The sequence below is a fragment of the Monodon monoceros genome, unplaced genomic scaffold (assembly GCF_005190385.1).
Source record: "Monodon monoceros isolate NGI ecotype Baffin Bay Population unplaced genomic scaffold, NGI_Narwhal_1 Super_Scaffold_8, whole genome shotgun sequence".
Taxonomy (NCBI): Eukaryota; Metazoa; Chordata; class Mammalia; order Artiodactyla; family Monodontidae; genus Monodon; species Monodon monoceros.
Window position 1 is genome coordinate 3,995,036 of NW_021703785.1, and position 17,743 is coordinate 4,012,778.

Consider the following 17,743-nt stretch of genomic DNA (forward strand, 5'->3'; position numbering starts at 1 on the left):
ATTTATGCACCTAATTTTTTTTATCATTTTACTTAGTCTTTTTTTAAATTGAAGTATAGTTGATTTACAATATTGTGTTCATTTCTGTACGGCAAAGTGACTCAGTTATACACATATATACATTCTTTTCCATATTCTTTTCCATTATGGTTTATCACAGGATATTGACTATAGTTCCCTGCATGCACCTAATTCTTAAGACAACATTCAGTGTTATGGAGAGAAACCAAAAGATGACTAGTGTTAGACAAACAATCCAAAAATGAGGCAAAAGGCACTAACATTTTTTTATTTGGCAATCCACTTAGCAGCAACACTAAGAAAATCTCTGACTTCCTTCTATTATCGAAACTTCTACCTCACCTATCACTTCTTTTTTTATTACAATATTGAAGAACAGAATAAACTGCAAAGTGTATTTTATTTTAACCAAAAAGCCAAAACTATAGAAATCAGTTTTAAACAAAGTTTAATTTTAGGCACAAAATACAAATAATTTTTTTTTGAAAAAAATACCTTTAAAAATATTTTAATGTAAACTGGGGAAAACTATGTAGACCAGGGTCTATTTTTCCATCTGTTTAAACAATGAAGTAAACTGTTTAAACTGATGACATTTAAAAATATAAGCAAAACACATGACGTTATAAAAGATAAGTATTACAGCATTCTCAAAAATGAGTCTTTATAAAATGAAAATTAGGACAATGTCTTCTGGCATGTGATAATCTTTGGAACAAGCACATGGGATATAACATACTCAGGATGCCAAGAACTTTAATTAAACCTCAACTTCTGTAAAGCTAATAACATGAGTATTTTTTAAAGGCTGGGATATGTGAACTACAATACCAGCAGTTTAAAATAGAAGGATAGGAAATAAAGGGAAATGATATTACATTATTACAAATGTACTTATTAACTTCTATGGCAGATTTTATTTTTAGGTTAAAACACTTATAGTTATTTCTTTCAATTAATGCTTATATGCATGAATTGGAATTACCCTACATTAAAAGTTTCTGAAGTAACTGAAATTAGCTATAAAAAATACACCTAAGTGTAAACACATGAGAGAATTATTTCCCTCCTGTGAAAGATGTCCAGGAGTGTTCCAGCAGGTAATATATGATATTAGAGCTAAAAACTGCAAACTTGAAATAAACCTAAAAGACTTAAATAGTACCTATATCCTATTTTGAGTCCGATTGTTTAATGATATTTAAATTTAAACTTTTAGTTACTTTTTCATGTATGGAATGCAAGATTTCTATACTTTTTTTTTCTTTTTTTTAGTTTCCTCAATATTAACTGAAAATGGAGAAAGGGTATTTAACATAAAAATAGAGGATAAATCCTCAGATTTCCCCCAAATGTCTTAATGTCCTACAGCCATGGGCACGGTTCCATAGCAAACAGTGGGATACCATTTTTGAAGAAATGATTACTGCCCCTTTGAATCCTGTGCTTCTTGCAAGGTAAGAAACTATGACTAAGGTGTTCAACATGGCATTATAGTGAAAAGTCTTTCTAGTTCTATTTTTCCTTAAACGGGCTCTAGTTCTTGTAATTCACATGACACCCTTTGGCTGTGGTTGTCTGTTAAATTTCCTGTTTTGGTCTAGTTTCAGCAAACCAGGCTATGGTAACTACCTTTTTTTTTTCCTTTTGGTATTTCCAGTTAAGTGTTTTCTCTTTAGAGGTACAAAGAAAGGGAGGAAAACAGCCACACCAAGGTGTGTAAGTAGGTCACAGAAGTTTCAGTGCACCGAAAAACGTGCCGTCTCCATCCCGGGATATTTTAGCATCTTCGCGTGGTATTGCCAGTTGGAGTTCATCTCCTTCCTCCAGCTTTGCTATGCCTGGAAAAGAATGATTTGCAAGAACTTTAAGCAGTTGTACACGGAAAGGAGGGGGAGGGGAGAACATTAAAGACAACTACTTTGTTTTGGAAAAAAATAGTAGGCATTCACCCTTCAAATTACACCAGTGGACTTCTAAACCAGTTATGATTTGCCTAAACACCGCCCCCCCCAAAAAAAGTAAAAGAAATAAGCAGAAGGAGTTATAACAGACATAAATGGATGTATCACCTACTGTTCGTAAAATGGAGAATCTAAACAGGACTCAGACATCTAACTATAAGAAAAAAGTTTAGGAATTCATAGCACGTCCCTTGATGGAATGTTATATAGTTAAAAGTAGTTTTTGGGCTTCCCTGGTGGCTCAGTGGTTGAGAGTCCGCCTGCCGATGCAGGGGACACGGGTTCGTGCCCTGGTCCGGGAAGATCCCACATGCCGCGGAGCGGCTGGGCCCGTGAGCCATGGCCGCTGAGCCTGCGCGTCCGGAGCCTGTGCTCTGCAACGGGAGAGGCCGCAACAGTGAGAGGCCCGCGTTCCGCAAAAAAAAAAAAAAAAAATTGGTTTTGCTTCATTTTATTGACATGGGAATCTTTAAAAAATAATGTTAAATAAAAATACAAAAAAATGAGCACACCCACGTATATATACTGCATAGCCCTAAATATACTTTCAAATTTGCATATAAAATGCATAAATTATTTAAAAGTGAAAAACAAAACACTACTTATTCACAAAGCACATCTGCTAACATAGTCTTTCTCTAGAGTACAAACTACGGGATGAGAAGTCATTTGGATTACTTTTATAGCCCTCTATAATTTGTGTTTCCATACTTGTTTTTATAATCAAAAGCAACAAGGTAATTACCTTCTCAAAACTGATCAACTAATCTTCATTCATGCGCCTAATTTACAATAATGCAGCCTGTGATTCAGGAATACAAAACACAACTCAGGAACTACACTCAGTATACTATCAGGTCATTCTTGACATCATTTTAAAAGAAAAAGATAAAGAAAAAGAAAGAGGAGGAGGGGCAGAGAATAAAACCAACGAAATAAAAAAGGAAATAGCATCTAAATTGTCAATACATTCAACTCACAATTTTAAATGTAGTTGCATTGTTTCATTAACATGCCATGAAAATGTATTTACAGGAACACATCTACTTTAACCTCTATTCCACTGTCAAGCCAAAGCACCTGGGTGTCCTGCAGCACTAGCCAGTGGGTATTTATTTACGGAGCACCTCAGATATACCAGACACCTTCGTAGGCCCTCATAGGGCGGTGATCAGAATAACCAAAGAGTCTGTCTACAAGGACCTTGTTTTTTTGTTAATAGACCAAGACAGACAACAAACAAAAGAACATAGTTCTAGGTATTGTTAAGGGTAAAGTGTACACTTTTAGGATTGGCAAGGCATTTGATGACTACATTAAGTAGGAGGAAAAAAAAAAAGATTGAAGTTATTTGTTGAATGGATTAGTCATTATCATAGAGATTGAAGATAATCTAATAATTTGACAAAGGCTATAGATCACAGATCATTAATTAGCAGTAACTCTCCAAATAAGGTCTGTGTGAACCAACTACGTTTCAAAGTAGGTTCTATTTAAAATTGCAACACTGGGTTATTGGCTAGTTCAAGTCTTCCAGATTATAGCAATCAGCTCTAACTTTTTCTACAATAAACACATTCAATTTGTTAATGAAATAATAAGATTCAGCTTCGTTGGGCTCCTCAAATGGACCATTTTAATTTTTTCCAGATTATTATGGAAGCACTTTATACACGTATACACCAATGTGTAGCTTTTAATGGTTTTAAACAAATTCGTTCTAGAACAGATAAAGACTGAAAACCTGAAATTTCCTAGAAAACACTTTTCGTAAATAATACTAAGCTACTAGCACTGAGAAATATCTTTAAGGTCAAATTAATTACTCTTAAAAAGTAAGGCACCTAGGAAATCTGGCTGAGAAAGTAACCATGAGGGGCTAATGATTAGAAAATTTGAAAAAGAGTGTGTTGTAAAGCTCTAAGTACTAATTAATGTAAATACGTATAACAGACTGAAGTGACCTCACCATTTATAAATATTTTGCAACACTTTGCAACACCAAAATACTGGTTACCACTGGCTGCAGGGAAACATTTCTCTGTGAAAATTAGGGAATTCCAATTTCATTAACTTCCTCATCACCCTGTCAAAGCTATTTATGGCTGTGGATCCAGGATGACAATTGTCTCCATTATTGGGAACTATTTTGCCTTCTCACTTGTTTCACCTTGCCTTTGTCAGTAAACGCCTTTGGAATATAGCGCTTCAAATCGCACAGCCCAGCTGCACCCCGTGTTCCACACTGCCATTCACGCTGTCTGGAAGGGAAGACATTCCTCGGGGTCCTGAATGGATTTGTCAAAATCACCAGAGAGAAATAAACGTGTCGAAGGCAATTTTTTTTTTTTCAAATACTGGCCTCGATTAATTTGAAATTACCCCAAGACAAGATGAAGGCTACGATGGCAGTTACAGCCCAAACAGACCTGCAATGAAGCCAGCCTGCCCTTTCCCTTTTCTGAGTTGAAATGCAGCCTCACTCCTACACTTTCACATCCCAAACGCATCCACCTGGTGTCCACTGACACCAGCAAAGCCACTGGGCCACTGGACCTGACCCTCAAACCAGCCAAAGGCACTTCTTCCGCAGGAGGTGAAGAAGAGATTCTGTGAGTCCCACTGGGGTCAGACTGGCTGGTTTAAACTAAGTTCTGTGCAGCCTAAGACAATGTGTGCTTCCTCTTTGTGCCTCAGACCCCACCTCCCTTCGACAGGGACCATTAAAGGAAGGGGCACAGGTAAAGTGCCTGGCACGTGCTTATCATTCTCGTATTATTCCAGCATTGTTATTACAGGTTGAAGAAAACACCGCTTACGATCGTTCTAGTGTGGATTGCTGTGAAGTTACTGCCCTTTCTAAATGTATATAAAAATAATAAACCTATTAATAATGATTTTGCCTCTATCAACACAGACTGGCTTATCATTCAAGATAGTAAGTACCACACAGTATATTGAGGAATGTCTTTCTGTCTATGTATATAGAACTATTATTTACCAGCTGAGTAACAGGAATTATTGGGTAGTGTTTCAGGCATATTTTGAATACATCGGAACAAAGTCACCAGACTCAATTCGTCCCCAAAGACATGGACTTTTTTCCTCTGTATTAGGTGTCCCATGGCAAAGGTGTTATCGGTGTATAAAACCTGAGAAACAAACCAAAGAACTTTGTCAGAAGTCAGCACAAAATGGGAGGCACTGGACAGTGACAGCGGTATTAGGGTGGAACCTACCTGACCGTATATAAAGAAGTAACCCGTTTCTTTGACCAATATTTTATTCTCTTTTTCTTCTAGCGCTCTTCCTCTTTTAAAGCTGAGAAGCCACGGAACAAATGTGTAAGCTCCTACAATGAAGAGAATCATTTAGAAGAAAAAAAAACTGAGAAAAGCATTTCTTCACCTCCACTTAGCTGCTAAACTAAGTCTGAAACCTAGAGAAGAATTTCATCTTTTAAAAAAAGGGGAAAAGAAGAGAAATCACAATCCTCCACTGGTTTCTCAGCCATATTTACATACTCACCCAGGCAACTGTCAGATACAGGAACTTGAAAGCAAACACTTCATATGTAATGTCTGGGGTTTTGATTTCTTCTGTATTTCAGAATATTTTCAAAATATAGGCTGGTCTGGATGGGACAGTTTGAGGCCAAAAACATGGACAAACTGTCTCTGAATAACACACCAAGAGAAATTTTTGGTTTTCCTTTGATTCTGTCGGGGAGGAAGAGATTTTCCTCTACCCTTCTTGGTTCTTCTGGCTGGTCTAAGAATTAAACTGACATGAGACAGATCAACAGGAGAAAATCACACAAAAGTTTAATAATATGCATACATGGGAGAGTCCCAGGAAGACTGAGTAACCCCCCAAAGTGGGCAAAACAAATGTCTGCTGGGCCACCAGAGACAGTGGGACACAGAGTGGACTCTGGTCGCTAAGCCCTACCAGAGTCTCTCCCTCGCTACCCTCGGCCCATATTCTTTGCAGACGTCTCTCAGGATGGCTCTGTTCTAGGAACAAGTCCTCTATCCAAATTCTTTTAGGCACTTAAGGGGAGAGGTAACAAGAAAAACTTCCCAAGTCTTCTTAAAAATAATCGCTAATAATAATCAGCCTAAATTAATCCTCATGTCAAAGAGACACATTTTGGGGCAGCAAATTTTGCTCCCCTCCAGTTCCCAGAGAGGAGGGAGTTTGTATGTGGAGAGTTTAGCAAAGAATATGGAGAGGAAGCCACCCTCTCCCCAACATGGCAATAAGACAGAGCTTAAGGAGAGGGAGAGAAATTACTGAGATGCAACCTCTCCTAGGAAATGGTCCAGGAACGTTGTGATAACCATCCGTAATGTTCAAGTTGAAGTGGTTTCTGTTCAATACACCAATTCTCCTCCACTATCCCTCAAACATCACTTGGGGAGTGGCAGGAGAGCCACGGTTCTCAAGAGTTGGATAAAGGGGCGGAGAGAAGACAGAGGCCAAAGAAATGCATGGGCAAAAGGGGTGCAGATGGCTGAGCCGGAATGCCCACTGAAAGAGTAAACACTGCTTTCCGGTGAATTCACAAGCTAAGGTCACTGGAGCTCCCACCATCATGTTATGCATATAGTGGAGTAAACAGTGGACCCTGAGGCTAGGGGCTAGGAAATCTGGGGTATAAATAAAATGGCATAAAGTAAGGGAAAAGAAGATTAGGGAAATGGCAGTACAAGAAAAAACTAGTAAAATGAAACTGGGGTCATCTAAAATCATATAAAAAATGTTCCCATATAATTGGCAATGCTGGACCACATGTGTCCCCAAGCTTCACCTTGGTCATAACAGAAAGAGAAACAAAATCAATAATAAAATTCAGAAGTCTACAAGACGGTATGACAGAAGCTCAAGAAAAGAACAACTTGTCCTAGATTGAGAATAAAGGAAATGTTCCCCTGCGGATTTTCCTAAGGCGGCGCCCTAGGGTGCAATAGTTGACGATGCTTTCATGTTCATAAACACAATTTCTAAGTGGGCATGCCCGCTTCAATGGTGCCCCCAAGGCAAAACCATCCTACTTGAACTTTCCCCAAATAGGATTCTCAAGGGAAGAATACAAAAGAAGAACCACATATTTTCTGAATATTTCTGAGGAATTAAGAACCTGAGTGGTCAAACAAAGCCACTATACTGTGAATTCAAGTTACAATGAAACAATTCCTTAAGGCAGCCCTCCAGGATCACATGCCACAGACAGAGGGAGGGAGCTGAGAGGGAGGGGTGGGTGAAGAGAGGAGAGAGGAAGCAGCAGGAGGGGACCCCACAGATCTCCACTCCTCTCCTGTGCTCCCCTGAATGGCTCCATCTCTCAGGAGGAGTGAATGCTCCCCCCGACACATGAGGCAGGTCTGATTCCCCCAATCTGCTGTCCACAAAGACGGTCTCTGAGAAACCATTTCCTTAAATGAAAACTCTCCAGTGCCACACACTGGGTAATGACAGTCCATGAATAAAGATCTCCTCATTTACAAATAACAGAGGTAATCTCATCATCACCTGTTTTTATAAAATATTATTTCGGTGAAAAGATTATAATGACGTAGTTTTAAGTTCTGTTTAAATAAAGATCACGTGCCCAAAGCATTCTTTAAGGTAGAGTTCTGAAAACATGAGGGAACATTAATATCATGGTTGTTATTATTGTAAAATGTAAGCTGATGACCTGAACGTGATTGTTTTCATGGAAGTGATACTTATTTGGTACTCTGACCACAAAGGGCTTTCCTTCCCCTTCAAAACTATACACATCATAGACTCTAATTTCTCTGAGCTTGGGGATTGTTTCTGTTTGGTTCCCTGTTTCCCCAGGGCCTAAAATGATACCTGGCCCACAGCAGATGCAGCAAAAATTTACTGAGTTAACTAATTCAACTTTAAACATAAAATAATTCAAAATGGTGGGGTGCTAGGCAATTAGTCACTAGCATTCGATTGTTTTTTAAAAGCATTGTATTACCTGGTTTCTGAAACTCTTGGAAATGAAACACCCTCCACTATAGAGGTAATATGAACTCTTGAAGTAAAACACGTATTTCTAAAACTGCCTGTTTATATTCTGACTAGAGATATTGAGTAAAAAAATTTTTTTGCCATACCTGAAATTGATCCTCTATTTCTTTACACAATACTTATATCTATAAAATTAGCCAGGTCTTACCAAATTCCACTGCTGTATTGTCATAATAGAAAGAAAAACAAGTAGTTATTAGGTTTATATTCTTATTTACTCTTTTGCTTTCGGCATTTCATCATACCTCGCTGGAAATATTCTTATTAAAGAGAGAGAGAGTATACATTTACTTGTCTTTATATACTGTCTATGTTTCTCCTCCCAACCCCAGCCTCACACATGCACATGCGCACGCACACACACACACACGGATTACACTCCATTAGGCCAAGGCAATGACTATGCTGTAGTCACAGCTGGAAACTCAGACGCCAAGAATGGAGCCTAGCACACAGTATGCATTCAATCAATATGCACTGCTCCATGAATTTTTAATTTAAGAAAACAGACTGAACAATTAATTACAAGCTAAAGGAATTGTAAACTTAAGCATAAATGTTATAATATGTTTCTACATCTTAAAATTCACTTAGGTTTCTTTGCCTGCTAGTTAGGCCGCAGATAGATGCTAATAAGAAAATATGTACTAAATGACTCTTCTGTAGGACGCTTATCTAAGCTAGTGTGAATCACCCCTTATAGTATCTAGGAATTTGGAAAGGAAAAATTTCAATGACCACAGATTCTTACAGCTTCTCCTCATACATAGAAAAGCACTAAAGTCATTAAATTCAGAGTCTATTCTTTGTGATTAGCAGTAATCTTTTGATGTTCAACTAAACATTCTTTTCCAGAAAAAAAAAAAAAATTAGATGTATCCAGGTTCCTCCCTTGCCTTTTTGGAACCTTTCTCAGAGCTATCTGAGAGGCTGTCTCCCAGGCTATAGTCCTCAATAAGACACTGAATGAACTCCAACTCATAGATCTTATATTGTGTGTTTTTATTTCAGTCAGTGGAGGTAAATTCTAGGAGTATTAATGCTTAATTTTGCTAGTCAACAGCTAAAAATACTGATATATCTTGGTATATAAAGTGTGAACTTCCCAGCTCCACTCAGCTTTAAATACTTGATGTATTTAAATGTTTCGGAAAACTTAATAAATTACTGTGTACATTAATATGTGAAATTAAATAAAAATAATGCCAGTATTTAAATGTAAAAATAATTTACATGTATTTCTGAAAATGCCTGCTTTTGAAAGAGTAGATCTTTCCTGTACTGATATATATGAAAGACTTGTAGATAAATTTTAGGACAAGAAATTTTTATAGGAAATTCAGATCTATTTCATTAATATTTGTTTTCTATTCTATTTTATGAATAGGAAATTTCCTCCCAGATATTTATACCTCCAGTGTTATTTCCCTCAGTAATTGAATATAGACGCTCCCGAGAGCAGCTGTCAATCACAGCTATCACATTTGCTTACTGTTCCTGATTTTCTATTTTATTATCTTAAAACTCCTGGAAATAGTTTTAAGGGAGAAGATACTAATAATATTTTTTGAAGATAGATTAAGTAAACCAATTTAAGAAATAGGGATTTTTTAAAAAGAAATAGGGATTTTTTTTTTATTGAACAAATATAGTTTAGCAGTGAAATCCACGTAATCATATGCCTGATTCTGTAGATGAGGCAGGACTAGAAAAATCAAAAGGAACAGAAGCCAGACAGGCAGAGCCATGCAGGCTGAGCTACCAGAAGGGCAGTGAGAAGCCCTGTAGGGGCTGTGAGCAGTGGGGGAAAATGACTATATCTGTGTTTTAGAAACATCTCTATGTGGTTACCAGGTAAGAAATGCGCAAAACGGGAGGCCAGGAAACCAGCCAAGGTGAGAGACGATGGTGGTTTATACTAGGACGGTGAAATGAAAATGAAGAAAAACAGATTCGTTCAAATTATATATATGAGGAATCACCGATAAAGTTTTGAGATTAACGTGCTGACTTCGAGGAAGCTGTCAAGAATGACACCCAGAATTCCAGACTGAACAGCTGAAGACATGGTCAGCACTTACTGAAATAGGAGACGCTGGAAAAAGACCAGACTTGGGGAAAAGTTCTAAAGAGTTCATGCTGATATGCCACCAAGATACTCAGGAAAAGATGTTAAGTAGACAGAGGTATATATAGGCTTGGATCTCGGAAAAGTCATCTGGGCTAAAGATCTACATTTAAGCCATCACACGTGCATGTTAAGTGACAACACATGAGGATTTAGGAATGCCAAAGAAATAAGAACGAAGACAATGGGACTGTGTCAGAGGTCTGAAAAACATCAATACTGAAGAAATTTAAGAATAATTTGCAAAGAAGTTTAAAAAGCAGTGGCCAAAAAAGCTAGGAACATGGTTGGAGAAACAAACCAAGAAAAGCACGTGTTTCAAAAAGAGGGAAATCATCAAGTGTCAAATTCTACTGTGAGATTAAATCTCATCATTGCCGCTGTGAAATAATTATGTTGAAAAACAGAATAAACGAGAGACTTCCACTATCAATGATTGTGGAAATCACATCTCTCCTTTATTACCTCCTGTAAATCCCATGAAAGAAACATAGATGTGTGTTCTCCAAAATAACTGCAAGGGATGCCCAAAGCAACTGAGATCACACTGAAGCTGAGCTTATATAAAAGTGAAGAGAAGAAGCAAAGGAAATAGTCAATGGCCTGGAACAGCAAAGTTCACATAGAGTCACAGCAAAATCAACTCACTAAAGGTGACGAGGCCCGCACACACACACACAGAAGTCTACAAACAAACAAACAGGAAATGTCAATGTTAGCTAAAAGAATTTGGGAAATTAGGGGGGGAAAGTGCTCACTTAAATGAAAGTAAAAGTAAAAGTTTCAGAAGGGAAAATAGGTTTCACACAAAACAAAATGAGATGGAAATTTTAAAAAGAGTTAAGAATTTGAGAAAAATTGTAAAACTATAGAATATAAAAGATAGGTAATGAATTACCAGCATATACATAATTGGAACCCAGAGAGACAAAACAAAAACAACAAAAAGTCAAGCAGAACAACCACATAGAGCTACTGCAGAATTAAAAGACCCATTATGTGTCAGAGAAAGTTGATTCAGAGTTTTATTAGTTTCTTACTGCAGCTGTAACAAATTACCACCAACTTAGTGGCTTAACACAACACACATTTATTATCTCCCGTTTGAAACATCAGAAGTCTCACTGGGCAAAAATCAAGGTGTTGGCAAGTTGTGTTCTTTCTGGACGCTGGAATGTCCATCCCTTGCCTTTTCCAGCTTCTACAGTCTGCCTGCTTTCCTGGGCTTGTGGCCCTTCCTCTTCCCAGACAGCAATCACATCATTCTGAACTCTGTTTTCATCGCCACATCACCTTCTCCGACTCTGACCCTGCTAACTCTCTCATACAAGGACCTTTGTGATTATACTGGGACCACACGGATAATCCAGGATAATATGCCCAAATTCCTTATCTTAATCACATCTTCCAAGTCCCTTTTCCCAGGTGAGGTAATAAACTCACAGGTTTCAGGGATTACAGTGTGGACATGTCTGAGGAAATATTTTTCTACCCACCACAATAGTCTACCTTCAGATATATAATAAAATAAGTACTGAAATCTTAAGGTAAATATATACTTCTTTGTGTAACTAGGCAAGATAGTCAAGCCACTTATGAGAAGGAATTTTCTCTTACTTTAGTTTTCTTCAAAGTGCATATAATGCCAAAGGCAAAAGACAGTGGAGAAATTCCTACAAGCTACCCAGGTAAAGAAAGGGTAAACTGAGGATTTCATACCCAGGCATCTGTCCTTAAAGTATAAAAACTACAAGGAAACAGCTTTATTAATGCAAACGCTAAGAGAGCATTGTTCTCCTGTGGCGATTTTGAATAAACTAGTAGAAAACAAAATTCAGGAAACTAAGATATGAATGAGGAAACCATAGCAAAAGGACTTGCAATGGGTATTGAATATATTTACTGTAAAAACACATAAAGAGGATGGTTTGATGATAAAGAATAGAACAGTTTTATGCCATGACAATGTAGAGATTATATAACTAGCAAATACTGAGAAGTAGTGGAGAAAAAAATGTTGACAGTAAATTCATCAACTGCCTCATTTGTAACAGCTGTGGCTCAAAGGATATAAAGTTGAGAGATCAAGTAATAGAAATATAAACATTGTAACAGTGTGTAGATAAGCATTAAGAAATGTAACACCACTATCCAAAAAATGGATGGTGGAGGACAGGAATGATAGAGAAAATAAAGAAAAATCATATTTAATTTTATTACAGACCAGAGTAGACAATCAATATATATTATCTAAAGATATAATTATAGATGTCAGAGTAACATCATGAAAAATGACAGAGTACAAAGCTCAAAAATAAGTCCCTTTGTGGAGGCAAGGCTATACAATGGAGAAAAGACAGTCCCTTCAATAAGTGGTGCTGGGAAAACTGGACAGCTACATGTAAAAGAATGAAATTACAACACTCCCTAACACCATACACAAAAATAAACTCAAGATGGATTAGAGACCTAAATGTAAGACCGGACACTATAAAACTCTTAGAGGAAAACATAGGAAGAACACTCTTTGACATAAATCACAGCAAGATCTTTTTGGATCCACCTCCTAGAGTAATGGAAATAAAAACAAAAATAAACAAATGGGACCTAATGAAACTTCAAAGCTTTGGCATAGCAAAGGAAACCATAAACAAGACGAAAAGACAACCCTTAGAATGGGAGAAAATATTTGCAAATGAATCAACAAAGGATTAATCTCCAAAATTTACAGGCAGCTCACGCAGCTCCATATCAAAAAAACAAACAACTCAATCCGAAAATGGGCAGAAGACCTAAATAGACATTTTCCCAAAAAAGACATACAGATGGCCAAGAAGCACATGAAAAGCTGCACAACATCACTAATTATTAGAGAAATGCAAATCAAAACTACAATGAGGTATCACCTCACACCAGTTAGAATGGGAATCATCAGAAAATCTACAAACAACAAATGCTGGAGAGGGTGTGGAGAAAAGGGAACCCTCTTGCACTGTTGGTGGGAATGTAAATTGATACAGCCACTATGGAGAACAGTATGGAGGTTTCTTAAAAAACTAAAACTAGAATTACCATGTGACCCAGCAATCCCACTACTGGGCATATACCCAGAGAAAACCATAATTCAAAAAGACACATGCACCCCAATGTTCACTGCAGCAATATTTACAATAGCCAGGTCATGGAAGCAACCTAAATGCCCATCAACAGACGAATGGATAAAGAAGATGTGGTACATATATACAATGGAATATTACTCAGCCATAAAAAGGAACGAAACTGGGTCATTTGTAGAGACGTGGATGGACCTAAAGAGTGTCATACAGAGTGAAGTAAGTCAGAAAGAGGAAAACAAATATTGTATATTAACACATATATGTGGAACCTAGAAAAATGGTACAGATGAACTGGTTTGAAGGGCAGAAATTGAGACACAGACGTAGAGAACAAATGTATGGACACCAAGGGGGGAAGTGGCATCGGGGGTGGTAGTGGTGTGATGAATTGGGAGATTGGGATTGACATATATACGCTAATATGTATAAAATGGATAACTAATAAGAACCTGCTGTATAAAAAAATAAAATAAAATTCAAAAATCAAAAAAAGAGAAAGAAAAAGAAAAGTCCCTTTGCTAAGGCAGCAATTAAACTTGCAAGAACTTATAGAATCCATGTTTTTGGATATATGAAATCTAGTAAAAAACTTATAGAAACCAAGGGAGTGTTTAATGAAACAAAAGGTGTAAATTTCAGTAAGAAAGTATTGTGGTATTTCTGCTTACTCATGTACCACCCCTCATTCTCCAACTTAGTGGCAGCCATGGAGATGGTGGCCTGAGTTCCAGTTGGTGTCTTGCTGATGCCAGGAAGTGCAATACTCACTTTGTTCTCAAAACATTGTGACTCTGGATTTTGACCTGCCTGGAGTTTCCATTTAGATGGGAGCAGCTCCTCAGGCTGGTGTCAGTCAAAAGCTTTACAGAAATACACTACCTGTAGCCACCTGTAACAAGGAGCAGTGGACAGGGCAAGCAGCAGGCTGACAAAAAGCCTGAGAAGGATGAGGCTAAGGAGGAAGATACTTCAAGGAATAAGGGCTTTGAAGGGTTACCACATACACCAAGGAATCTGCAGTGGGTTGTGCATGACCAGAGCAGGATGCATGTTCAGAAAACAGCTGAAAGAACCCTAAGCTAACATCTCTAGTCGATCTTTGCTCTTTGCTCAAGCAGGATGGGAAGTCTAAGGCACAGTTGCTGGTAGCCTAGCTAAACGTGGAAGGAGTGCCCCAGCCCAGAGATAATGTGCTCAGAAAAAAGGGAGTTTGGTTTTTGTTGTTGGTGGTGGTTTGGGTTTTCTTTCCTGGCATTAAAGTAAATCTCTATCAGGATTAGGATTGGAGATAAAAGAATCCCCAACAGGATTACTGCAGAGATAACAGAAAAAAGACTTCAGTGACCACACAGAACAAGGAGTACAGTTTATTTTTTGAAAAAATGTTTTGGAAAATTCAATAAACAAATGGACAACTGCAGCCCACAACAATCAACAACAGCAAACCCTGGGGATGGGATTTCCAGAGTTACCACACTGTAATATTCAAATTGTCCAATTTACAAAGAAAAATATAAAGCATACAAACAAACAGAAAATTATGGACCATTCACAGGGAAATAAATCGGCAGAAACCATTCCTGAGGAAGCTCAGATATTGGACTTACTAGACAAAGATATTACATATTTTAAATATGTTTAAAGAGCTAAAGGATACCATGGACAGAGAACTTAAGAAAACTGGGAGAAAAGTGTATGAACAAATAGACACTACCAGTTAAGAGATAAAAATTATTGTAAAAGGAACCAAACTCTTTCTTTAAAAAGAACTTGTGGAGCTAAAAATTAAAATAGCTGAAATAAAATTTTTACTGGAGAGGTTACACAGCAGACTTCACCAGGCAGAAGATGGAATCGGCAAACTTGAATATAGGACAATTGAAATTATCTAGTCTGAGTAGAAGAAACAAAAAGGAATAAAAGGAAGTGAAAAGAGCATAAAGGACCCATAGGACACTCTCCTTCAGACTAATATATGCATTATAGGAGTCCCAGAAGGAGAAGAGAAAAAGGCAGAAAGAATATTTGAAAAAATAATGGCCAAACTCTTCCCAACTTTGTAGAAAGAATGAATCTACATATCCACAAAGCTGAATGAATTTCAAGGAGAATAAACTTAAAGAGATCCATACCAAGGTGCATTATACCTAGCAGCTGAAAGACAAAGGCAAGCACAGAATTTCGAAAGTAGCAAGAGAAAAGCAATTCCTCAAGTACAAGGGATGCTCCATAAGATCAACAGCTGTTTCCTTACTTGAAACTATGTAATCAAAAGGCAGTGGGATGACATATTTAAGGTTCTGAATGAGGAATTATGCCAGTTAGATGGTAGAGCAGGGAGACTTACCTCTCATCCCTCCACAGAAATGCTGATTTAACAATAATATTGTTATCAAAATACCGTGAAGACACATTCAGGATCCAACTAAGAAGCAGAAGCAGCCTAGAGGAGCACAAACTGAGAAGCAGTCATATTTATACAGGTAAGAAAAGCAATTTCAATTTACTCACATCAGTCCCTCCTCCAGACAGGCTTAGCTCCACCCCAAGAAGACTGCCTCAGCCCATGATTCTCGCATGGAGGGATGGTGAGGTTGGATTGTGCACAAGGCCTCAGGGCCTCCTAGGGTGCCTTCTGAGGAACTGGTTTCTATCTTGCCTCATACTGAGCACTGAACAACCAAAGATCTTGGTCCCTTGAGACAGTTAGAAACAAAAAAGGGGAGTGCATCCCCTTATAGTCAGAAATTTTTTTGTCATGATTGTGGAAAAGCAGAGAACTGATACTTTACCTCAGGAGGGAAGGAAGGACGCAAAGGGGCTTTGCTCCCAGCCTTAGAGTGACTAACACTGAGCACTGCTGACAGTGAAAGTGTATCCCAGTCAAAATCAGTCCAAGAAGATGGGGAGAAGTAGCTGCTTCTTCAAATGCACAGACAACAAAGCAAATCTACAAGGAATATGAGGAATCGAGAGAAAACAACACAAAGGAAGAAAAAAAATCTCCAGTAAACAACCTGAGAGAAATGGCTATAATGAGTTGTAAATCACTTTTAGCTCTAGTAAATATAAAAGTTAAAAGACAAAAGTATTTTTTAAAATAGAATTATGACTACAATAATGTGTTAATACATAAACAAGATAAGCAGATGTAAGTTGTCACATTAACAAGCTAAAGTGTAGGGGAGGGAGAAGTAAAAGTGCAGTTCTGGGATAAGATCAAAGTTAAGTTGTTATTAGCTTAAAGTAGACTATTATCACTAGGTTGTTTTATGTAAACCCCATGGTCAGCAGAAATAAAAACCTGTAGTAGATACAAAAAATGTAAAGAGAATCAAAGCATACCGCTACAAAAAATAATCAGAGAACACAGAGAAAGACATTAAGAGAGGAAGAAAGGAACAAATGAACTGTGAAACAGCCAGAAAACAATTAACAAAAGGGAAATAATAAGTCTTCATTATCAATAATTACTTTAAATGTAAATGGATTAAATTCCCCAGTCAAAACACACAGAGTGGCTGAATGGATTGGAAAGAACAAAATCCAATCATATGTTGCCTACAATAGACTCACTGTAGCTTTAAGGACACACATAGACTGAAAGTGAAGGGTTAGAAAACAATATTCCATTCAAATGGTAAACAAGAAAGAAGAAGTGGCTTTCTTAAATCAGACAAAATAGATTTTAAGTCAAAACCTGTCACATGAGACAAAGAGGGTCATTATGTAATGATAAATGGATCAATTCATCAAGGGGATATAACAAATATAAATATATATGCACTCAACAGTGGAGCTCCTAAATATGTAAAACAAATATTAACAGATCTGAAAGAAGAAATAGACAGCAATACAACAACAATAGGATAATTCAGTACCCCATTTTCAACAATGGATAGATCACCCAAAAGAAAATCAGTAAGGATATAGCATACTTGAACAACCCTACAGACTAAACGAACTTAACAGATATATAGAGAACATTCTAGCCTACTGTGTAGCAAAATATACATTCTTAAGTGCACAAGGAAAATTCTCTTAGATGAAATGTTAGGACACAAAATAAGTCTTAACAAATTAAAGAAGACTGAAATCATATCAAGCATCTTTTCCAACTAAAATGGTATGAAACCAGAAATCAGTAACAGGAGAAAATTTGAAAAACTCACAAATATGTGGAAATTAAACAATATACTCCTGAACAGCCAGGGAGTCAAAAAAGAAATCAAAAGGTAAATCAAAAAATATCTTAAGACAAATAAAAATGAAAACACAACATACCAAAACTTACAGGATGCAGTAAAGCAGTACTGCTGCAATGTCCACACACACTAACATTTACACGTTCAAGGTTTACTGGCATCACAACGCATCAGCCCAAATGGCAAAGCACCCAGATAAGCACCCAGATCTTCCAAGGAGGATCAATGTAGAGCAGCCACCACGCCAGGAAGATCACAACA

At 37.4% G+C, this 17,743-nt stretch overlaps 1 protein-coding gene across 1 annotated transcript in view; it reads right to left on the bottom strand.

The window, feature by feature from the left end:
• Positions 1-1,666: 1,666 nt before the first annotated feature.
• The window catches only part of TNFSF13B (TNF superfamily member 13b), a 36,104-nt gene continuing 20,027 nt past the window's right edge, over positions 1,667-17,743 (bottom strand). Inside the window, exons 5-7 of the mRNA XM_029210573.1 lie at positions 5,225-5,337; positions 4,987-5,137; positions 1,667-1,862 (exon numbers count right to left, since the gene is read on the bottom strand). Of these exons, the coding sequence (XP_029066406.1) occupies positions 1,750-1,862; positions 4,987-5,137; positions 5,225-5,337 (377 nt within the window). The 3' untranslated portion in view covers positions 1,667-1,749. The remainder of the gene's footprint in view (positions 1,863-4,986; positions 5,138-5,224; positions 5,338-17,743) is intronic.